The sequence below is a fragment of the Microtus oregoni genome, unplaced genomic scaffold (genome assembly GCF_018167655.1).
Source record: "Microtus oregoni isolate MIOR12 unplaced genomic scaffold, Mior012 000002F_ref0000024, whole genome shotgun sequence".
Lineage (NCBI taxonomy): Eukaryota > Metazoa > Chordata > Mammalia > Rodentia > Cricetidae > Microtus > Microtus oregoni.
Genome location: NW_024543061.1, coordinates 74,500,783 through 74,525,619, shown reverse-complemented (window position 1 = coordinate 74,525,619; position 24,837 = coordinate 74,500,783). Strand labels below are relative to the sequence as shown.

General features: G+C 46.6%; 1 protein-coding gene across 1 annotated transcript; it reads left to right on the top strand.

Annotated features, from left to right (window-relative positions):
- Nucleotides 1-18,995: 18,995 nt before the first annotated feature.
- Nucleotides 18,996-19,559, top strand: LOC121443173 (phosphatidylethanolamine-binding protein 1). The gene has a single exon (XM_041644852.1). The coding sequence runs from the start codon at nucleotides 18,996-18,998 to the stop codon at nucleotides 19,557-19,559; it is 564 nt and encodes a 187-aa protein (XP_041500786.1).
- The last annotated feature ends 5,278 nt before the right edge of the window (nucleotides 19,560-24,837 follow it).

Genomic DNA, 24,837 nt, shown 5'->3' with positions numbered 1-24,837 from the left:
TGACGGCTGAGAGCATCAGGAGTTGAAGGTCAGCTTGGTCTACAGGGCAGAAAACACAAGGAGGAGGAGGTATAATCTGGGCGTGGTGGCCCATACTTATAACTCCTGCACCCAGAAGGCTGAGACGGGAGTACAGTCAACAGTTCAAGACCAACTTGGGCCGCATAGACAATGTCAGGCCCAATAGGAATACCTTGCAAGACCTTGTCCTCAAAAATCTAAAAGAGAGGGGCAGTGGTGGCTCACAACTTTAATCCCAGCAGAGCAGAGGCAGGCAGATCTCTGTGCTCAAGGCCAACCTAGTCTACAGAGCAAGGTCAAGGATGGGTTACACAGAAAAACACTGTCTAAAAATTAATTAATTAATAATGAAAATGTAAGTGGTGAAGGGGAGGGAAGTTGACAAGTTGAAGGCCCTGCCTTGAAAGTCAGTGATCATGCGTGTGTGGGTCGCTCCTTCAGTGACAACTGCTGTCCTTACATTTCCATATACATTCCTTTCTCTTCACAGTTGACTGCAGAAATTTAAGCCTGTTCTCAATATTTCCAGAAGAATAAACGGAAGCTCTCAGAGGTCCGAAAACAGGTTGAGTGTAACACCTGGCAGGCAACAAATCCATGTTTTTCACTTCAAACCAAACTCGTGGCTCTGTAGTAACACCCTAGACACAGTGAAGAAAATCCATCTCGCCTGGAGATCCGGAGCGTTGTGCTGTGAGACAAATCCCTCAAAGGTTTTTCAAGGCCACAGTCTCTATGAGAAAAACTTAGAGCGTCTGTGTCCTCCACCTCTTCTGTGAAGAGGAGCTGTTTGGTGATGAGGATCTCTAAGGGGAGGAGCTGTAGGGGCTGGAGAGATGGCTCAGCTGGGAAAGCGCTTGCTGCTCTGCCAAAGGACCTTGTTTGTGTTCCTGGCACACACATAGCAGCTCATAACTGTCTACATCTTCAGCCTCAAGAGGTCAAATGCCCTCTTCTGGCCTTAGGGGGTACATGAATTCATGTGCGCATACCTTTACACAGACAGACATACATACACATAATTTTAAAATAGTAAAAATAAGTCTTAAAAATTAAAAGATAAAGAAAGCAATTTTTGTAATCCAGTCTGAAAGAGCAGACAGCTGTCTGTGGACAGAATGAGCATTCTCCCTCAGGTTACTTAGACATGTCTCCTGCTGTAAAATGAACTTTACTCTCTATCTAGCGGAGAAAGCACAAACATGCTAAACATGGCAGGGTGGATTTGTTAGACAACCCCCCAAAATATTTTCCCCAGTAGAGAGATCAGGTACCAACTTATTCATTCATGAAGATCCCCACCTTGACCCCTGACTTTGGCAGCTCTGAGCCACCCTAAGGCAGCAGTTCTGTGTCTGCGTGGCAACTTTATCACACCCACATAAAAAAAAAGGGTCAGGGCAGCCTGTCAAACAACAAAGCACTGCCCAACCCTGGACCCTCCCAGAGAACCACTGCAGACTCGTTCTCACCTTTCCGCCCAGGTTCCCATGCTCTGTGACAAGCAGGAGCCAGAGAGTGCCTGAGTCACAAGTCACATGACTGAAAGTGCACTTGGGCCCTCTCTGCACACTTGGCAGGGCAGCGTGAAACTGTCCTGCAAACAGAGACGCGCTCGGCAGGTACAAAGCCTGGCATGAAGCATCTCGGGGCTGCTGTCCAGCCATCCAAGAGTAGAGAGCATCCTTGCGTGGTATTCCTGAGCATTTCAGACTGCCGCAGAAGTTACTGTGGTTTCTAGCAGGATCTGCCAGAAGCTCTGGTTCCAGAAGACTCCAGTTTCCATGGTCAGATACAGAGGCTAGTCACCGCGGCTCTTTACTAACTCCCTGGCTGTATTCAGGTTCCAGCTAGTCCCTGAGTAGGGTAGCTGGCTAGGTTAGTTGGGTCACCGCTTATTTGTTTAATCAGCTGTCCACTGGAGTAGTTAACTAGTTAAATACCTCAGAACATAATGTACCCTCGAGAAAATGGCATTCTTTCACAGGCCTTTTAATCCTCGAAGAAGAGGTTTCCAGGAAGAAATTACTCTTCCCATTTCAGCAATTTCTGTTGTTTTGTTTTTCCCAAAGAATGATGTACTCTTGGAGGGAGGAAAGGGAAGAAGAGAAGAGGATATAATTAGAATATAATTTCGGAAAGTCGAGAAAAGGATGGTCTCGCGATGACTCAGGAGGTCAGACGTTCAGAAGCATCCAGGGCAGCAATCACACCTTTCCCAGGAAAGAAAACCAAGACCCAGAGACGACGTGACCTGGCCAGAGTCACACATCTGGGCAGCACCCTTTGTCTCGAGGTGGGCCTGCCAGCCTCCACAGGGAAGCGAGAGGAAGCGGGCTAGTTCCCTCTGCCTTCAAGACATGAGGGTTGCCTAAGGATCACACTTTCCTGTCTCCGTCCCAACCCCTCACACACACACGCACACACACACACACACACACACACACACACACACACGGTGCCTGCTCTTGCTGTTTATAGATCCCTTCTATTCTCCCAGCTGAAGTGTGGTTGATTGGTGATGAAAGCACAATTAATACACACTAACTTTTAAAAAATGAAAAGAAGTTAAAAAATTACGTTTGGAAACCACAAGGAAAAATAGATTTGGCTTCCTGACGCCTAGAAGGCACAGGAAGTGGCTCCAGCTAGCACACTCCAGCTGATGGCAAACGCTGGCTCCTTGCCATTCTGGTTCTGCCAGGCAACTGTTTTGTTTCGTTTTCATCTAATCCCACAGTTCGTTGTTCATTGCCAAAGTACATCTAGCAGGCCTAGCCACCTCCCCACCACCAAGGCCGAACAGTCAGAAGCAGCCGGTGTGACGTGCGTGCAAGAACCTGGCCTGCAAACCAGAGACCTGAGTGTGACTTGGTTGCAAACCATTTTACCCTAGGCTTTTATTGATTGGCGACGTGCGACTTCAAAGGGAGGTCAGCATTTCCCTGAGAATGAGTGAGATCACTTTCGGGGGAAGCCCTTGTGACATTGCTAGGAGCATAAATGTGAGGGATAGCCCTGCGATGGAATTCTCAGCCCCAGGGGAAGGCTGCCAGCAGCAGGGCGGGGCCAGAGGCAGGGAGGGGCCAGCAGCAGGGCGGGGCCAGAGGCAGGGCTGGAAATTGGAACTGTGGTCTGCCTCACCTGTGTACACAGGAAAGCTCTTCTTCCCACAGCCCTAAGAGGGGGCATGACCCGGGCAGGTCGCGGCTAGAGCCAGCTGTGTGCACAGTCCTGGAATGCTCCCCGTCCATTCCCGAAGCTGCTTCCCCCATCCTCTGGTTTGGGGCCTTCTGCGGCCATTTAAAGAGGCTACGCCTCTCCTTTCTGGCAGACAGGTGATTGCTCAAGAGGAGCAACTCATTCCTTTTCCCAGCTTCAGCTTGTGCAGAGGGAGAGTACTGGAAAGCCAGATGCCCGTTCTCATGCTTTCCTCCAACACTCCGTCTCCGCTACTATTTGAGTGACATCAGCAGTCCTACAGAAATGGTCAGCTCCCAGCTAACACAGACACCTCCCCTTCCTTCACCACCTCCAAAGCCTTCATCTTCTCCAACAAGAGAGCATCTTCTTGTGCCCCTGACAAACACACACCTCTCTCCTCCCTCCTGAGCTCTTTCTGCTCGCCAGGCCCTGCCCACTCTCTTGACCTCAACCAGTAGCTCATTTTATTTCTCCCCCTATCAGACTTCTAGTGTCCTCTGAAGGTCTTGAAAATCTTCCTGGACTATCCACTATTCCTTCTCACAACGCTGCCGCCATTGTCCTTCCGGCGCTGCATCCCCAGTACCAGTTCATGCTCTGTAGAGGCTTGACTGCAAAGGCCACCAGGGAATTCTAGAAAGGTTGGTACCTGCCTTTTGCTCTGCATTCCTCCTCTGCAGTGCTGGGGTTCCACACAGTAGAGTCCACCTCTTCTGGGGTTCCTGCGGCAGCACGACCCTCCTGTCTCCATCTTGCCCTCTGTTCCCAATCCCAGTAGCAAGTCGGTTCCTTCTCCCTAACTGCCTCTGGACACAGACTCCTCAACGCTCTATTACCAAAGCTACCCCCCCTCGTGTGTGTGTGTGTGTGTGTGTGTTTGTGTGTCTATGCACACATGTGTGCTGGCGCCCTCAGAAGTCAGAGGTAGCAGATTCCCTGGGAGTTGGAGTTACTGGCAGTTGTGAGTGCTGGGAATTGAACTCAGGTCCTCTACAAGAGCAGTACAAGCTCTTAAAGGCTGAGCCATCTCTGCTTTCTTAACTAAGCAGCTGTTTCACTTAGAACACGTGTCTAGACTTTATTATCCCTTCCTGCACAATTGCTCTCAGCAGACACTGTCCATGGGATATTGTTCTCCTCTAGGTTGTTAGAGTGATCTGATTTAGATTTAAATCCGTAGTCTTTCGGGAGTCTCTATTTCTAGTAAATGCTAAAAGTTTTCTCTAAGCTTGAGAACCAGTCTTAATTTCCCAGCCTCTTGTCCCTGAGAATAACCAATCACCAAGGCGGTTCTTTCTACCCTAGTCCCGAGCGACCATTCTGTTGTTGAATGCGTAATTACAAGCGCAAGTGAGCAAGATGGAAGACCAAGCACAATTAGGAGAAAGGAAGTGTGGAGCAGGAATAGCGGCTCAGGCCTGCAAGGCCAGCCTGGGTATGAACTATGTAGAACTATGTAGTGAGTTCTAGCATAGCTTTAATTACAGAGTGAGAGCCTGTTTCACTTACACAATTGCTGACCCTTGACTAATATCCTATTTGGTCAAAAAGAACATAACAGATAGCAGGACACTCAAAACACTGGAAGAAGCCAATAAGGGGGGAGCTGAAAGGGCATAGGAAGAGACTAGGGAAGGAAGTGGGCAGGGCCATCTTGACTGACCAAGGTATGTGGCTTGCCCGGGTTACACCCTGAGACTCATGAGAAGCCTTGCTGTGACACTGATGATGGCCTCTGGCTCTCCTAACTCCACCTCTGCCTCCCTCATCACAGGGCTCCTGCTAGACACCATCTTCAACAATCTGCGCATCACAGCCAATGACTGGTCTACAACGCGGCCCTTGGGCTCCTCTCCCCCTCCTCCACCTTCCCTACTGTAATCTGTAGACCCCCTCTATCTCACCTTCCGTGTGCTCAACCACCTAGATCCTTGAGCTATACCAGAACAGAATAGGCTTACAGCTGGAAAGCCACCCCTAGAATCCTGAATTTGAGCAAATCATTTCATTAGGAAATCCCAGATATCCAATCCAAAGAGTGGATAAAAATCATTGTTCTTGTAAAGCTCTTGGAGAATTAGGTCCGAATACATTTTTTAAGTAATTCAAAGACTGTATAGTACTTAGTAAGCAGAATACTTGCTACCTACCTGACTCCTTCACTTTCCCTTCAGGAAGTGGTAAAGCTTTTAAAAGAAAGGAACTATGTACTTTTTATCTTTGTATTTCTACCTTTCTAATTGGTGCCCAATAGGAAAGGTATCTAGTCAATAATGCTGAATGATTCAAGATGTTAAATCTTGAAAAATGTTGAAGAATTGTTTAGTTGAATGGAATGCAACATTTCAAATGTCTAACTATACCTTAAAAATAAGTCATTTCAGTGTGTTAAAAAGAAAATTCTTTTTTCAAAGACAGGGTATCATATAGTTCAGGTTGGCTTCAAACTTGCCTTATCCACCTGTCTTCAGGTCCCAAATGCTGGGCTAACAGGTACACGCCACCACATACAACTTTAAATTTCCTTCTAATTAATACACTATAGTAAAAGGTTTGATGGGGGAAATCAAACACAATGGCCTCAGTTTAGTATCATTCACACAGATTCGATAATCAAAAAGGAGTTCTCTTGCTGATGCTCGGCATTGGCAAAGCTAGGGTTCCACAAACGCATGGGCTGCCAATAAGAGTGCAAATTTCTAGTAATACTCGGGAAAACTAGTTTGCAGTTGGTATGAAACCCTCTATAATTTTGTACGTTGTAATTAACTGAGCCTCTGGGGATGCAGCAGAAACGAAGACAGGAATGTAATGAAGGCTTGTTTGTTGAGAAGGTATTTGCTACACTGTTTATAACAGCAACAAAAGCAAAAGAGAAGAAATGACAGAACCAGCCAGTAACAGGAGATGAGTCGTAAATTAAAGGCTAGCATTTATGCACAAGGGGGATTGTGCAGTCATTTATTTACGTGTTCCTAAGGAATTCTTAGACGTTGAAAACTCTGTGATGAGGCTAAGTGGCCATATACCATATAGGCCTGTACTACAGTGTCCTGCTAGCTATGGACATTCACCCAGGGTTCCTTTTACCGATACACTCAACAGCTAAGATTCTGTGGACGGTGAGGAGTCTGTGAAGTGCACTAATGCGTATATATCCACTAGCAAAGGAGATTCTGGTTGAAGTCAGCAGATTCTCAGAGAGAAGGACAAAAGAGGCCCCCACAAGAGGGGCATGAAGGCACCTGCTACCAAGCCTCACAACTGGAGTTGGATCTTTGGAGCCCACGGTCAGAAGGAGAGAACCTGCTCCCTTATGTCTCATGACCTCCAGATGTGAGTCATGGCATCCATCCTCTCTCTCTTCCTCACCTCCTCTGCCCTGTCTGTCTGTCTCTCTGTTTCACACACGCCTGTGCTCATACACAATAAATAACATGTAACAATTTAGAAAGACAGTAGAGACTATGATGAATGAGTCTAATACGAATGATCTGATTGTTAAATCCTTGCTAGAGGCCATTAAGGAAACTGACCAACAATTCAAACATTTTCACAAAACTGTCCCTCGTTCTGACTGTGCTACAAAAACTCAAATGAAGCAGAAGATGTCTTAAGCTCCCTTTTCTTGGGAAACCTCACCCTCTCGCTCCACCCTAAGTCTTTACTGACTGATACTTTCTTGTAAAATGGCGTACAGATGCAAGCTATATTTTATGTTTTATGGAAATGGGTGTACAATCAATTGGTGCATATGTCCCCTGTTCCCCTGAAGCAACAGAACTTGAGGGAGAATTGAACCACTGAGACCTGGTGAATTACAGCCTGGCTCCAGAGCCTGGCCACCCTGACTGGTTTCTTTTTCTTTCTTTCGAGATAGGGTTTCTCTGTGGCTTTGGAGCCTGTCCTGGAACTAGCTCTGTAGACCAGGCTGGTCTCGAACTCACAGAGATCCGCCTGCCTCTGCCTCCTGAGTGCTGGGATTAAAGGCGTGCGATTCTTTGAGCATTAGGAGGCTTACTCAGCCACCAGAAACCCTGACTGGCTGAGTAAGCCTCCTAATGCTCAAAGAACGTGTGAAGAACCCTTAAGGGAGCACACCTATCTTGGGATTTGCCTGAGGTACCTGAAGCAGAGGTGGTTGTCTCAGGCTTCTCGACAGAGAGACTGTCATCCAGGACTTCCAGGATGACATCCCCAAAGCCGTAAATGAAACGTCTGTTGATGAGACGTTGACCTGACTCCAGTTCCGCCAGAATTTGTTTGTCCCCAGGATGTCTACTGAAACATAGACAAGACTTTAGACTCAGCAAAGTTGAATTTTCCAGAGCCACACTCTGTGTGTGTGTGTGTGTGTGTGTGTGTGTGTGTGTGTGTGTGTGTGCGTGTGGTGTGCACACGTGGGCACATATGCACATATGACACACATGTGTGCTGGCACCCATGGAAGTCAGAGGCATCGGAATCCCCTGGAGCTGGAGTTACTAAGAGTATGAGCCACTCATGCAACATACACACACACACACACACACACACAGATGGCAGGTAAAAGTCGGAGGTCAATAGGACATCTTCCTGAATTACTTCTACACCTTTCTTTTTCTTTTCTTTCTTTCTTTTTTTTGTGTTTTGGTAATTTTCTTTAATGTTCTAGACCTTTTCAATGGTTGAAGACACCCAACACATGTCCCATCTTCAAGTTTGATGAACACTTTCAAATAAACAAAGTGTAATAGAACCTAATAAAATGGAGGAAGGCATAACCACCTTTATAGACAGAAAATTTATCCTTTTGATAGAGCAAACCAATGAGATGAAGATATGCTCCAACGTTTTATACTCTTTGTTATACTTCTCTGCTTTTGCAACAATAATCAAAAATACCGGTAGTCTTTGACTCTTAAAGGCTGACTTTCTTGGAGGCTGTCTGAATTTTTCTTTCTTGTTCTACTTTGGACAATATAATCCTCACTCTTCAGTAACTAGTCATAACTTTAAAATTCTATTTCTAGTTCAGACTTTTCTTTTCTTCTTTGAGACAGGGTCTCCTACTGAACCTGCAGATCACTGTTCTGGTCTCACTGGCCAGTGGCCACCAAGATCTGCCTGTCTCTGCTCCCAGCACTGGCGTTGGTAGATGCAGGCCACCATTTCCAGGTTGAACTTGGGTGTCAGGGATCTGAATTCTGGTCCTCATGCTGACTTAGCAAATACTTTGCCCACTGAGTCTCCTCCTTACACTGTAGTATTGGAGACAAAGTCTCACTAAATCTGGAGCTCCCCGATTTGATCCAGCTGGCTAGCGAGCTCTGAGGGATCTTCCTGTCTGCGCTTTGATTACAGGGGTGAGCGGCCTCTTACGATCCAAACCTGGGTTCTTGTGCACTTCACTATCCTTTGTTTTGTTTTGTTGTGTGGAGGTGTTGTTGTTTTGGTTTTTTTGAGGCAGGGTTTTGTTGTGTAGCCCGGGTTGGTTCTGAACTCACTTTGTAGTCCAAGCTAAACTGGAATACAAAGCAATCCACATCTCAGGCTCAGTGTGGTGCAATTACCTGTGTGCCTCTATATCAGACTGAATTGCCATCTTCTGCCCTAAGTCCTTACAGGCCATGGAAACTTAGGTAAAGGCCCAGCAAGCCAGGGAGATGCCCAAAGGAGCCAGAGATACCGCACCCAGCTCTGTAGACACATTCAATTCCCCTGCCCTATTCTCCAGGTACTTGTGAACTAAGCACCCAAAGACATGCCTAGGACTCTGCTAGGAACAAGAGGATCCAAACCTGCAGCTAATTCTACCCTGTTCTGGGTTGCTGTCAAGATACTAGCATGACTGTATCTGACGACTGCCTACATAATCTTCAGAGAGCCTTTCTGGATCTGTCTGGGCCCTGTCGGGCTACATTTCAGCCACCTTTGTGTGCTGTCACTTTCTTAGAGTTATTTCAAATTGTGTGTGTGTGTGTGTGTGTGCGTGTGTGTGCGCGCGCGTGTGCACATGTGTGTCTATGCATGTCTCTCTTTCTGTCTCTGTGTGCATGTGTATACATGTATCTCCCTCTCTGTCTATGTGTGTGTGCATGCATGTGTGTGGCTCTCTGTCTCTGTGTGCATGTGTGCGCATGCATGTGTGTGTCTCTTTCTCTGTCTCTGGGTCTTTCTTTCTCTGTCTCTGTGTGTGTCTCTGCCTGTCTGTCTGTCTGTCTGTCTGTCTGGTGTGTTTGTATATGTGTGTATTAGTGTATAAGTGTCCTAAGATGACTCCCTGAGTGATAGCAGGATAAAGTCACATCATCACTGGGTGGTAGGGAGGGCAGACGGCCACTGAGATGAAGCTTCTCTGTGAGTGGCACTGAAGCCCAGCCACCGTCCAGTACCATCAATAACACAGACAGAAGACACAGTGAGTATGGCCAGAGAGGATGACCTGTGGTGCACCAAGTGACGCCTGCACGACCGTCAGCTTCCGGCTACTCCACAGGTAACTGAGACTACAGCTGGACTCAGCTGGGGGATCCTGAACTGGGGTCACCGCCCCTGTCTGCACAATTCAGAGGATCCTGTGGCTTTCCCAGGTCACGATCCTCTTTTTATCTTCCTGACTGTCAGAGAAGGGGGCGTTTACTGTCCTGGATAAGAGAAGGTTAGGTGTACTAACAGGGAGAGGTTGCAATTCTGGGCTCTCAAAGTCCTACAAGCACTGAGAAATGGCCTATCTAGTTCACACCCTCCACAGAGGTCTTCAGAACCCTCCTGCTGGGCTTCTAGCACAGGTGAGGAACATGGCTATGTCTGGACGGAAGGCCGAAATGTAAGAAGGTCCATTCAGAACTTGAAATTACTGGAGACTGGAGACATACTCAGCTGGTAGAACACTCGCCTCAAGCACACGTAGCTCTGGGTTGTTGACTGGGGTTTCTGTCCTGCCCAGTTCCCGCAATCGTTAAGTCCCAAAGAAATCACACAGAGGTCTACATTAGTTATAAACTGATTGGCCCACTAGCTCAGGCTTCTTATTAACTCTTATAACTTATATTAGTTCATTATTCTAGTGTATGTTAACCACATGGCTCGGTACCTTTTTCAGTGAGGCAGTCACATCTTGCTTCTTCTGTGGCAGGGCCAGGACTGCAGAGGAATGGGCTTTCTCCTTCCCAGAATTCCCCTGTTCGCCTTTATCTCTACTTCCTGTCTGGTTGTCCTGCCTATACTTTCTGCCTGGCTACTGGCCAATCAGTGTTTATTTAAAATATAATTGACAGAATAATGACCATGGTCCCACACCACTAGGTTGGATCCCCAGCACCACGGAAACTGGGAATGTTGTTGTGTGCCTGCAGTCCCAGCTCTCAGGATGGGGAAGCAGGAAGAGCAAGTGTCTAAGGTCATCCTTGATTACAGAGGGAGTCTGAGGCCAGCTGGGCTATATGAGACCCCTACTTCAGCAACAGCAGCAGCATAAATAAAATTACTTGAAAATATAGCACACAAAAAAAATCCAATATTTTTAGCTTTTTTTAAACTTATGAAAGAGAATGTTTTTCTGTATCATTTATGATCATCTTAAATATTCAAACAATACTTTTTCTTGTTCCTCTGAATACCAATTACATTTTGTCTGTTTTGGCCTTTCTGGTTTTCTCATCAAATTATTTAAACTTTTTCCACCCTGCCCACTGGTATCCTGGTATCTCAGAACCTGCCAAGTGCAGTTAATATCCTACCCTCTGCTGCTTTCTCGTGGACAAGGTCATTTTTTACTTCCGTCATTAGATGCATACTGTTTTCTTATGGAGCAAGCAGCTCTCTTGAGCTTCCTTGGAGAGCTGCTGCTGTAAACAGAATGTTTGCTTGCTACCTGGGCAAGAGGACCTGAGTTCAGATACCAACAATTACATAAAAATTCAGGTCTAACCCCAGTGCTGTGGGTGTTGGGATGCAGGGGGTGGGGGGTGCATGCAGAAGGGCAGAGGCAGGGGGATCACTGGGGTTTAATGGATGCAGTCTAACTCCAGGTTCAGTGAGAGACCGGTGCCAAGGGAAGGCAGAAAAGAGTGAGGCAGGACAACAGATGTCCTCCTCCTTCCGTGTGCCCACCCATGGCATGTACCACACAAACACCACACCCACACACAAACTAGACAAAACGTAAGCAAATAAATACATAAAAATAAGAAAAAGAACCCTCAACCAAGAGGAAATCGGTAGGAAGCCGTGAGAACAGATCCCCAGGTGGCAACTTACTAAATCTTCAACTGCTCAGGCAGTGCAGATGCAAGTCTACAGATGCTGAAAGCAAACCCCCCACTCCTCTGCTCAGGCGCCCTTCCCGGCCACGCCCTTCCCGGCCACGCCCTTCCCGGCCACCAGCAGGAAGCCAAGGGTTGAGTCTCTTCTTGGAGTGGGAGTGGAGAGCTATGAATAATAATAACTTTTTAATTCAGGAAGTGGAAAAATAAAATACAGAAATTCAGATTGGAGGTAGAATTAAGGATCCATTGTGTTCCATGTGCAGTGTGTTTGGCGGTAGAGAACCCTCCAGGTTAGACGTGGTTATCTGGCAGAATTCCTAGCTGTTTAGGGCTGTGGGAAGGGGGCAGTCAGTCTTAAAAGATTAACATCTACAAAGTGCTCCAGAGATTCGAAAGGTGGGGAAGAAAAAAGAACTGAGAGGAGAGGGAGGAACGAAACAGGCGAGGAAGGGAGGGGAGGACTTCGCTTCAGTGTGTTTAATTCTTAGAATATATTTGCCAGAGGAGAGAAATGAGAGGATATTGGATACAATTTAAATTTAGACAAAAACTATTAGGTGAGGAAGAGGCCACAAAACAAGAGCAACCAGATCACTACATAAGAAGAATTATCTGGCCTCCATAAGCCCACAGAGGAATGGCAATTTCAACTCCAGGGCACAGGATCCCAAAACCAAGCTAGGCTCTCTGAACAAGACCAAGTTAAAGGAGCCTAGGAGGGGAAGAATGATTCCAGAGCTCATGTGGGCTACTTTTGTGCTTAGTTTTGTCTCTTTGTAATTCATTCTCTCTCTCTCTCTCTCAAACACACACACACACACACACACACACACACACACACACACACACACACACGGAGCTCAGGCCCAGGCCCAGTCTTTGCTAGGCTAGCATTCTACCGCTGAGCCTAATCCCCAACCTCGAGAGCTCCTTCTGGGATTTAAGAGCTCACTGAGAACCCAGAGCTGACTTTCATCTGTGTTCTCCGGAGTTCATCTTGTGGCAGCCTCCAGGCAAGATTCCCTGTGCTTTCATTCACTACTAAAGCAAGTCCTGGGTAATGCCCTTAGGATGGCCACCAGGGCAGTGGAAGCATTACTAGCCCTCTCTTCCCTGAGAAAGAGCAGAGAGATTTGTGTAAGTCAAGTGGAAACCGTGGTGGCTGTGGCAGAAGGACAGAGAAATTGAGTAGGATGGTAAGCAATTTGTTTTTTAATTATCAGGGTTTGTTTGGTTTGGGTTTTGGCTTTCTTGAGCATGGACACTGATCTTTGTCACTGGAGACCCTCCCTCTCCTCTATCTAACTCCTCCCATTTTGGGATTGGACAACCTATGTGGGAGTTTGTCCCTAAAAGCAACTGCCTTTTCCTCTTTCAGCATCCATTGGCCGTCTGTAGTTCTTCATCTAGGAGCAGGACCTTGTGGAATCCACCCTGTCTGCATTGGCATGTCTGTGTGCCTTGTCATTTTGCTGGTCTCTTTCAGGTAAGCGACTTAGAAAAGCGTGGACTATCTCACAGAACTGAGGAAAGACGCTGGACCTAAAGGCGTGTGGACACTTGTTGGAAAATCCTTGGAGATTATTCAGCAGCCTCTGAAAGTTATATGGAAATCCACAGCCAGTTAAAGAAATGTTCTAAATGGCAGGAACCACACTTACATCTGCATTGAGCCTGAAAGCTACAGGCTGCCTGTAAGAGAATCCTAAGCAACCGAAGGCAGGAAGCAGCCTGAGGTTCACAGTGGCTCACAGACTGGCCTCTAGGACTTTCTGAGAGCTGTGTTTCCAAAGCCATCAGCATGGGAGGGAGAGGTGGCTGAAAGGGCAGGGAAATGGGGATCACAGACATCTGGCAACCACACCCTCTTCTCCATCCTGTCTGAAACCACACCCCTGGGGCTGGCCTGCTCCCCAGACTCACCCAGCATGTCTATCCTGGGTTTGTTTGCTCCTTCTCTTTGTTAATACCTCCCAGCCCGCATAATAAAGCTGTGAAGAGATAAAGCCAGGTTAGCTTCACAGGGAGGCAGAAAGGCCAAAGACTCTGCACATCTTGCTCCTGGTAAACACTAGGCTTACTAGCTTTCCCCTCATGTCTGTGTTTCTTCCGGTCAGCTAAATACCAAAGAGACACATAGACTCCAAATCACACCTCAAGGGGACCAGTGAGATGGCCCAGCAAATAAAGGGGCTTGAGGCCAAGCCCAGGGACCCGAGTTCAATCCCTAGGAACCACATGGTAGAAGGAAAGTGTGTAAACTAACGATATGCCTGCTCTGTGGTCTGCTGAACGGTGAAGCTTTTACTGTAGACAGGAGAGAGAACAGCCAGAGGCATCTGGAAGCGTCCAGAGCAGAGGGAGAAAAGTAGACTGAGCATGGCCAGGAGACTGGACCTGGCCGCCAGAGAAGCAGGAGCAGAGCAGAGAGGACAGAAACACGAGAGAGGAAGAGTAAGCAAAAGATGGGAAGGTGTAGGGGAGGAGTCGGGGGAGAACAGGAGAGCAGAGGGGGTAGGAGGAAGACAGAGAGTAGAGAGGTGGGGGGGGGGAGAGACAGAGAGAGCATAGCAGAGATCGCAGGGTGGTAAGGGGAATGAGTAGCTGAGGGTAGGGAAGCCTGCGCTGGGGAGGAGGTGGGATGAGCTAGGATGACAGCTAGCATGGACTTTGAGGTGTGCGACAGGGACTTGTGATGCAGAGGGATCCTAGAAGCCAGCATATGCTTCAGTATGCTAAAGGCGTTCAGCTGGAACCTCCAACTCTGCCCTGCATGACCTGGAAAGCCCCATTCCTCTGTGTCTGTGTGTGCGTGCGTGTGTGCCTGTGTGCCTGTGTGCTTGTCTTCAAACCCCGCCCACTCAGAGAGTCTCCCAAGAGAGAAGAGGCACCAAGGAGCCCAGTTCCCAAATCTTGGTGGCTGCTGCAGCTTCCTCCCCTGAAGCTGCCAGCCGCTCAAGTCCCCGCCTTAAGTGCTCAGCTCTTGATTATACTTGGACATAAAGTCAGCTTGTGACAGACACGTCATCACCCCACACCTACAACCTATAAAGTCTCCCTGCTTCCGTTCGTGGGTGCAGCTTCCGGCCTTGATCTCTGGGACTGGAGAACCCACCCAGGAGTTGTATTGTTCAAATAAACCTGTTTTTTTACTTTTCCAATTCGGTCTGATCTGGCTTACTGCATGAGTGGAGAAATCTATGGGGTGAGGGTGGCACAAACGGTAGAACTTGCAGAATTCTAGGACTCAGAGAGAGCTCCAAGTCAATAAAGCGGTAAACACAAATAAGCCGCATCTAGCTTTGGATGATCTAGGCCATAATAAAATGGATATTTAATATTTACCTCCTGGGTTAACATCTACCAAGTGTCTTATGATACCCAGTTCATAATGAAAGCTTCCTGCAAGGCAGTGCCAGCCAGGCTCCAACTGGTTCCAAAGGGTTGTCACCCTTGCTATTCTCACCCTTGGTCAGCCACTCTGCACTGAACAGGGCTGACCTAAGTCATCGATAAAGCTCTGCAGTCTCCAGGATTAGACTGTCTTGGGTGTTGCTATTCTTACCTCATTCCGTCTTGGGTCACTCCCTCTGGGGCTGACAGCTGTAGTCTGTAAGGACAATCGATGTCCCAGTGGAGAAGCTCACGTAGTGAGGAGCTGTGGCCACCTGACAAGAGGCAGGGCGGCCTAGAGGGAAGGACTTTCCCCCAGGGAGCCTTCACTGCCAATGTCTTTATGGCCTTTGTTGGTTTTACATAATGGCTTTATGAAAATATAATTCACATGTCATACAATTCAGTCCCTTTAAAGGTACAGTTGAGTGGCTTTTTAGGATAGTCACAGATACATGTAAGCCACCAACACCCTCAAACTGAGAATGTTTCCTTCATGGCAAAAGGAACCCTGTGCCCTTGAGATGTCAGCTCCTCATTTCCCCACACAAAGCAACCCCTGAACAGCTTCTAGATTCATCTCTGTAGATATGTCTTTTAGAGACATTTTACAGAAGTAGATTCATATAGACTGGGTTTTTTATTTTAAATGTATTTGTGTGTGTGTGTGTGTGTGTGTGTGTGTGAGAGAGAGAGAGAGAGAGAGAGAGAGAGAGATTCGGGGAGGTGGGGGATCAATGTCACACTGTGATGAGGGTCAGAGGACTGCTTTGTCAGTCCGTTCTCTCCTTCCACTCTCTGTGGGTTCTGAAGATGGAATTCAAGTCACCAGGCTTGTTCGAAAAGCACCTTTACCTGCTGACTCAACTCATTGGCCCAGAGTGTAGTATTTTCTAACTAACAGGCATTACCCTCCAGTTTCCAAAGTCCATCCATGTTATAGCATGTATCATAACTTCATTTCCTTTTATGGCTGAGGAGAATTCTGTCCCCATTGTATTTAAATACATTTTGCTTATCCGTTCATCTGTTCATGGACATTGGGTTGCTTCCAACTTGGGGCTATTTTGAATACTGTTACTATAAACACCGATACACAACTTTTATGTGGATATATATTTCCACTTCTCTTGGGTGTATATCCAGAAGCTGAAGCTGGGTAGTAAAGTAATTTTATGGGCAGTCACCGGAGAAACAAACAGTACCGTTTCTCCTCTCTGCCAGGAGTCTATGAGGATACTGATTTTTCCAGGGACCTTCTGACACTTAGTGTCTGACGTTTTTTATTCTAGTGAATCTAGGTGGGTATGATTGACACTAAGATGCTGGTTTGTGTTTTTCTGATGACATACAATGTCTACCATATTTCCTTGTGTTCTTGCTTGTTTGTGTGTCTTCTTAAAAGAAATGTCTGCTCCAACCCTTAATCCTTTGTTTAAATTAGTTGGAATTTATTATTAAATTGTAAATATTCTTTTGGGGGGTATTTCAAGACAGGGTTTCTCTGTGTTGTCCTGGCTGTCCTGGAACTCATTCTGTAGACCAGGCTGGCCTCAAACTCACAGAGATCTGCCTGCCTCTGCCTCCTGAGTGCTGGGATTAAAGTCATGCACCACCACTGCCCCAGCTTGGTAGTATTCTTTATAGATTCAAGATATAAGCCTTTTACCAAATATGTGATCAGCAAAAATGTCTAAAAACTCACTTTATATCTAATCTACATTGGAAGTAGAAAAAGACAAGATCCTCTGAGTAAATTGGGAGTGTGGGGATTGTGTGAGAGGATAAAAGGGAAGTGGGAGGAGGAAGGGAGGGAAAAGGAGAAAAATATATAGCTCAATGAAAATAATAAAAAAGAAAAAGAAAAGCAACACAGAGGAGAAGTACCGATGCAGTCAGGAGAGTTGGAACGATTCAACCATTCGTCAAGCTTATGAAAATCTCAGGCATAGTGCGAGGACCTGGAAAACCAGGAATGGAGGCTGTGGTCAGCCTGGAAAAGGGGCAGTGCCCAGCCGACACTGCTTATGGTTGGGACTGCAGATACTTAGGGGTAGACAGGACAGAGAGAGGCTGAGATAGAACAGGGCAGAGGCAGCGCAGCATCTTCTAAGTTGCCTAGCTGCTTGTGGATTCCAGAAACATTGTTTCTTTAATCCAATGCCATGTTTCAAATTTGTTTGTCCTCTTCGATTCCCTCCCGCCAAGAGTCCCGAGAAAGAAACTCTACTGTAGAGACCTCAGCAGTGGGTCTCAAATTGTGGGTCTCGACCCCTTTGGGGGTCTCATATCAGATATTCTTCATACCAGGTATTTACATTGTGATTCATAACAGTAGTTAAATTACATTCATGAAGTAGCAACAAAATAATTTTATTTTGGGGGTCACCACAACATGAAGAACTGTATTAAAGGGTCTCATCATCTGACAACTGGGGAACCTGATTAGGACCGAGCGAGGCCCCCTGAATACAGGTGACAAGGGTGTGGCTTAGGCTGTATATGGGGTCAGTGGCAGTGGGACCAGGATCTTACTCTAATACGTGAACTTTGTAGAGACCATTCTCTATGGAGAGATAGCTTGCTTAGTCTAGGCACAGGGTGGGGGTGGGGGAATAACACCTTGGTCCTGCCTCAAGGAGGGGACAGGACAGACCTAGTAGACTTCCCAGGGGAGGCCTTAACTCGCTGAGGAATGGGTAGGAGGTGGGGAGCAGGAGGAGAGAATGGAAGGAGAACTGGGACTGATATGTAAAAATAAATTAATTTAAAAGATTTACATATAGGTTGCCTTTTCTTGTTTTTTTTTTAATTACGTTTTTAAAATTTTTTATTTAGTGTAGATGTTAAGGGAATGAGCTACTACCTGTGTGCAGAGGTCAGAGGACAACCTATGCAAGTTAATTCTCTTCTTCAACCATGTGGGGGCCCAGGGATCAAACTCAGATAGTCGTGTTAGTGGCAGGCACCTTTACCTACGAGCCAGCCATCTTCCTGGCTTAGCTCAGCCTTTCTCATTGTTAATAATACTTTTGGAAAACAAGATATACTTTAATTCTAGTGAAGTTCAATTTTTATTTTTTTTTTTTGTGGCTCATGTCTTAGTGTATTTTATTTGTTTGGTTTTGATTTGTTACATTACTTTATGTGTGTGTTGTGTGCAGTCTTGTCTGCCGTGGCACACCTGTGGAGGGCAGAGAATAAATTCCACCAAATGGGTCCTGAAGATCAAACCTGGGTCCTGAGGCTTCTCGATGGGTGCCTTTATCCATTGAGCCATTACCAACCCACATCTTGGTGGGAGAGTTGGGATGAACCTATTATCAAATCCAAAGTCATAAAAATGCAGCCGTATGTTTTCTTCCAAAAGTTTTATGAATTCTTACTCTTAAGTCCTTGCTCTGCTTTGCAGTAACTTGTACCTGGTATCCAGGTTGGGGCCCGACGTATCCCGTTGCCTATAGGTGTCCAGTGAATTCAGAACCACTTACTGAAGACTGTATTCTCCCCTGGTGAGTGCTTTGGTGTCTGATGAAAAAAATCTCTTCACCTGGATCCAACACCAGTGCACAGACCCCTGGGTCTCTCATGATGCTAGTGTACCACTGCCTCAACTATTGTTGTTTTGTGCTGACTTTACATTAAAAAAAAAAATGTGTGTCTTCCAACTTTTTCTTTCTCAAGATTAGTTTTGAACTATTCTGGCCCCTTGCAAACTCAGCAGTTTCTACAGAGAAGCTGAGATTTGCGTAGGATTTTCACTGAGTTCACACACCATCCTGAAGGATGCTCATGTCTTGGCAAGTGCTAACTCATCCACACGCATGAAGCGATTTCCATTTATTTAGAGCCAGCTGAGTATCTTTCAACAATATCTTGTACTTTTCACACTATGCTTTTCATAAGTTTTGTCAAATTTATTCTCACCTTTTTAAATTTTAGCACTTTAAAAAATTGAATTGATTTCTTAATACTCTTTTTTTTTTTTTTTGGATCATTCATTGAGGTATCTAAGTATGCAAAGGGTGTGCTCCCGCGGCTACAGGGCTCACGTGGTCACCAGTCAGTTCTCTGCGTCGCACGTGGGGTCCAGCTGTTTGTACCCAACTGCCACCACAGCGTCTCGCCATGCCCGCAGACATCAGCAAGTGGACCGGGCCGCTGAGCCTACAGGAGGTGGATGAGCGCCCACAACACCCACTGCAGGTCACCTACGCTGGGGTTGAGCTGGATGAGCTGGGCCAAGTGCTGACGCCTACTCAGGTTAAGAACAGACCCAGTAGCATTTCATGGAATGGCCTTGACCCAGCGAAACTCTACACCTTAGTCCTCACAGACCCGGATGCTCCCAGCAGGAAAGACCCCAAGTACAGGGAGTGGCACCATTTCCTGGTGGTCAACATGAAGGGCAACGACATCAGCAGTGGGAAGGTCCTCTCGGATTATGTGGGTTCTGGGCCTCCCAGTGGCACCGGCCTCCATCGCTACGTGTGGCTGGTGTACGAGCAGGACAAGCCACTGAAGTGTGACGAGCCCATTCTCAGCAACCGGTCGGGAGACCACCGTGGCAAATTCAAGGCGGCGGCATTCCGCAAGAAGTATCACCTGGGAGCCCCGGTAGCCGGCACGTGTTACCAGGCGGAATGGGACGATTACGTACCCAAGCTGTACAAGCAGCTGTCTGGGAAATAGGGGAGTCGCTTGCCAGTCCTAGCCACCCCCTGCAGTGTCATGGGGCTGAACAATGAGTAACAAGACTCTCTGAGTAACAAGACTCTCTCTTCTCGCTCCCACCCTGAACAGGGGAGACTCCGGCTGTTTGGGGGCAGTAGTTTAGGTGACTCTTGTTTGTTGCTTGCCCTAAAGACTCCAGTTTGTTTTGGTCAAATTTAAGCTCCATCTGGTGGCTATTTGCCACTGTGATGGGGTTGTTATTTTGTTTTTAAAAGAATAGTAACTCCAAGAGTAGAGAAGGCAAAAAGAAAGAAAGAAAGAAAGAAAGAAAGAAAGAAAGAAAGAAAGAACCCAAGGAAAAAGACCAGGTCTACAGGAAGAAGGCTAAATGTCCTTCGTTATGAAGAGACAGCTGTGATGCCTGCCTCCGCCTCCATTCTGATCAGGCCCTGGTGCACAGTGGCCCCATCTAATGAGTTGTGTTTTAAATCCTGTCTCCCACCAGCACACCCAGAGACTTTGCTTCCTGGATAATCCCAGACAGCACATCTGAAGAAGTATTTGTGTCACGTGACTCCATTCAAAAGAACTGGGAAAAGCGATAGGGAAGACAGCTTTCCTGGGGCCTACCTTGGTCAGGGAGCACTGTTGCAGTCCTGGCAGACAGTTGACAAGTCAAATTCTGGAGTCAATTCCTGCTAAGTCAGTTGCTTCTCGCTGGTGTAAGAAGAGCTAATCCGGAGTTGCGTATGTTAATTCTGTTCACTTATTGTCAAATAAAATTAAAATCAAAAATGATACGATGAATTTTTTTTTCTGTATTGATCTTGTACCCCCAAACCTTGAGGAACTCATTTGGTGGATCCTGTTTTACTACTTTGACTGGTTAGTTGGTGGAAGTTTTCTAGGTTTTGTTATTGTTTTCATTTTGTTGCTCAAAACAGTGCCTCATGTAGGCCAGGTTAGCCTTGAACTTCTGACCCTCCTGCTTCTATCTACCTAGTGCTGGTGTTATAGTCATGTACATGCTTGTTGGTTCTATGGGGATTTTTGTTGTTTTGGTTTTTGAGACAGGGTCTTGATATGTTAGCCTGGTATGTGCTATGCAGCCCAGGCTAGCCTAAAATCCACAATAGTCCTCCAGGCACAGTTTTTCAAGTGCTGAGATCTTAGGGCTAGACCGTGACATCTGGTTTTGCTTAATACTTTTTTGTGTGTAAAAGATCGTGCCCTCTGTGAATAGAGATAGCTTTCTTTTTCCTGTCTGATTGTCCTGACTAGATTCACTAATAGAATCTAATTCTGAGGTTAAAATGGCCAAAAGGACATGCTGAATTGTGTTTAGTCTTGAAATATGGATGTTAAGAACCCCAACAATCTCCAAAGCTTGGATAAAACCTCTCAGATTCAAGGGTAGCCCTCTGTCCAGGATCCATGGGTGCAGTCAGACAGGCCCTGAGGTGCCTGTACTGGATTTCAGAGATTGGAAGAGAACAGACATTGAATGGCCCCAAAGGCTTGTGGCATGCCTGGGAGGTGATGGGTGGTGGAACCTTTTAGAGGCAAAGCTTAGTGGCAGAAACTGGGTCAGTGGGGGCGTGCTTTTAAAAGGCACCATGAGCAAAGCAGCTCCCTGCCATACACTCCCACCAGGATGCTCTGCCTCGGGAAGGCCCAGCAGCATCAGGACTGAACACAGCCTAGAAATTCTGAGACCAAAAGCTAAAACAAACCTGAAAGTTGTTTATTGCAGGAATTTTTTTCACATAAGAGAATACTAATTAACTATGGGGTGGATGAATGACTTCGCTCTGCTGTATGCCCCGGTCATAATTCACTGCCTGAAATACCACAGGCCTGAAAGCAGCAGTGGCCATGGCCTGACACCTTTAGAACTGTGGGCCAAGGCAAACCCTTTTTCTCCGTAAGTGATTCTCTGACGTTTCTGACGTAGTGAGGGAAAGGAGGCAGACACAGTGCTTTGATTGAATAAGACAGACAATATAAACTGGGTGGCTACCGTGGATCGGGTATGTGCGAGACCTAGAGGGTACAGCATTAAACATTGCAAATATGTTACCCTACTTCATGGAGCTTTTTAAACTGGCCCTTTGTTTACATACACACACACACTCATGCATACAATGTGCACACAGCACAGCACAAAGCATATAGCTACAGGATTGCTCTAATTTTCTTTCTGTTGTTAGGATAAAACACTGCTGTTATGACCAAAGGCACCTTAGGGGAAGAAGGGTTCGTCTGACTTGCACTTCCGGTCTCATTCCATCTTTAAGGGTAGTAAGAGTGGGAAGTCAAGCAAGAACTTGTAGCAGAAACCACAGGAGACTACTTCCTGGCTTGCCTTTTGGGCTCTAGCTGGGCTTCTTTTACAACCCAAGACCACTTGGTCAGGGAATGATGCTACCCACAGGGGACTGGGCCCTTCTCTATCAATCGTCAATCCAGACAGTGTCCCACAGACACATCTACGGGCTAGTCTGATCTCAGCAGTTACTCTGCAGAGGCCTCCCAATCTCAGGGGACTCAAGGCTGTGTGGAGCAGACAGTGAAAGCTGGCTAGGACGCTGAAGCGGGAAAGAAACTATACACAGCTTCCATTGAAACCCCTGTGAAAGGCTCCGTTGTTTAAGAATGAGATTCAAAGCTCTCTCTCATCTTCTCATGTGAACAGCCAGGCAGGGCACACATATGCCTCCAAGCAGCTACCTTGGGGCTATACTCTTCCAAGAGGCTTGAACAATTCTTCTTCCAGAAGTGTAGCTGGAAGAAAAGCAGTGAGAAGAGACGGCTCTTGGGAAAGCTTGTCGTGGACTCGGGGATCGCCACGCGTTATTGCAGGAAATCATTAGAGCAGGGAATCTCAGGATGTGGCAGAGTTCAGGTTCACTTCAGAGCAACATGTAGAAAGAATTAATGGGCCACCCACAACCTTATCTGAACCTACAATGTCTGCAGAACTGAGCAACAAAGTTCAACCAAACAGCCTTTTCCTTACAGGCTTTTGGTGCCAAGACCCCTGTGGCCCGGTTGTAACTCAATACAAGAGCCAAGGAAATTAAATGGAATTTGGGGAACTTGATGCTTGTGTACTGAGGGCAGAAATCTTTGTGTTGACAGAAGCAGGGCGTGGCTCTGCTTGCCTTTGGGTCCTTCTTCTCTAGAGTGCTCGCTGGTATTACAGGATCAGGCTGGTCTCGGGCCCTGGGAAAAAAACAAGTTCATGGTAAAGTGTCGCAGACCCTCACCACCCACAGGGGATTCTGTGGAGAATGTCAGCTGACAAATGCTCTGGGAAACAGACTAGCTTCACAGACTAGCCAGGAGAACTGGCCTGTGACGATAGCCATGGGGTTTGAAACCTCGGAAAAGAGACAATGAAAAATGCTGATCAGACAGTTATGTGGGCGGTTCCCGTACTTGCAAAAGGCGTAGGAGAGAGTATGTGGAGCCACCCCACTCTTTATAACTAAATCAGGTGGCAGCGGTGTGGTGGTGGTGGTGGTGGTGGTGGTGATGGTGGTGGTGGCGGCGGCGGCGGCGGCAGCCCAGGTGATGGCACTGACCGTGATCCACACTGTCAAGTCCACTGGGCTAAGAAATGACTCAGGAATGGAAAGACAGTTCAGTCCATAAGGTGCTTGCCTTAAAAACATGAGGACCCAAATTTGAGCTCCAGAACCCTTGTGAAAACACCAGGGCGTGGTGGTGAACCACTGTATTACCACCACTGGGGAGGTTAAAAAATAGAAACATCAGCCAGGAGGCAGTGACACACACCTTTAATCCCAGGATTCCAGTGGCAGAGGGAGGATAGCCTGATCTACAGAGCAAGTTCCAGGATAGCGGATAGCCAGGGCTTCACAGAGAAAACCTGTCTTGCATAAAAACAAAAACAAAAAAATTGAAAAGTTTCTGGGGCTTGACAGTTACTTGTTTGGTTGAGCTCAACACCAGTGAGAGAGGATAACACGTCTGAGGATAAGACCTGACATTATCATTGTTCCCTGGCCTCTACAAACATGCATGTGCGCGCGCGCACACACACGCACATACACACACAACTACACACAGACATTAAAAATAAAGAAATGCCTACAGCATTCGTGAAATGTACCTTGGGATGTACCTGTGAGAATGTTTCCAGAGATGGTGAGCTGAGGGAAGCAGACCTGCCCTGAATGAAAGATGATCATCCCACATACCAGGAACTGGGTGGGATCAAAATGGGGAAGGAGAAAATAAGTAGAGGGCTGGCATTCCCATACTTCCAGTCTACCATGGTATCAACAGCATCTGGCACGTGTTCTCACTGCCACGCCCAGTATGCCCCACCATGCCTTTTCTGTTCTGGTGGATGGAAAACTCCAAATTTGAGCCAGGTCTACCACGTCTACTCTCAATTTGCTTCTTGCCATGCTATTTGGTTATAGCAATGAAAAAAGTGACATAGTGATGAAGAGTTATATAGATAGATGGATGGATAACAAATAAATAGATAAATGATAGATGGATAGATAGATAGATAGATAACTGATAGATAGATAGATAGATAGATAGATAGATAGATAGATAGATAAGAGAAGAGAAATGGATGATAGATGATAGACACATAGATAGATAGATAGATAGATAGATAGATAGATAGATAGATAGAGAGAGATAGATAGATGGAGGAGAGATAGAAGAGAAATGGATGATAGATGATAGACACATAGATAGTCAGAGAGAGAGAGAGAGACGTTAAAGGGGAGGGAGTGATAGAGCGCACACGTGACAGACTAGCTGGGTAGCAAGACCACTGTAGTAGGAGCTAAGAGAAATACCTCCTGGTTTGTGCTGCCGCTGGCTCTGACGTGAACCTGGCCTGTAAGATTCTTTTTTCCCTCAGTCTGCTAATTCTCCATGTGAGCTAAACTATCTCGAAGGACCTCGAATTCCAGCATTCATCAGTTCTCTGATCATGAGGAAGGTCCAGAAGGGGTCCAGAGTTGCCTATAACAAACTTGGAACCTGCCCTCATCTCTCTCTCGTGGGAACAGGAGACTTTATTTGCATATAAGATGTGATCTATTGATCAACGCCATGCTAGAAGAACCATCTAACCAAGCACAGAGAGAGACACAGAAGCAAAGTCAGCACCTGACTCCAGAGAAGCCTACGCCAAGCCTTGCTGTACTAATATTAATACCTAATACCCATGCTTGTTAGCACTAACACTAGTACCCAATGCTTGTTAGCACTAACACTAGTACCCAGTGCTTGTTAGCACTAA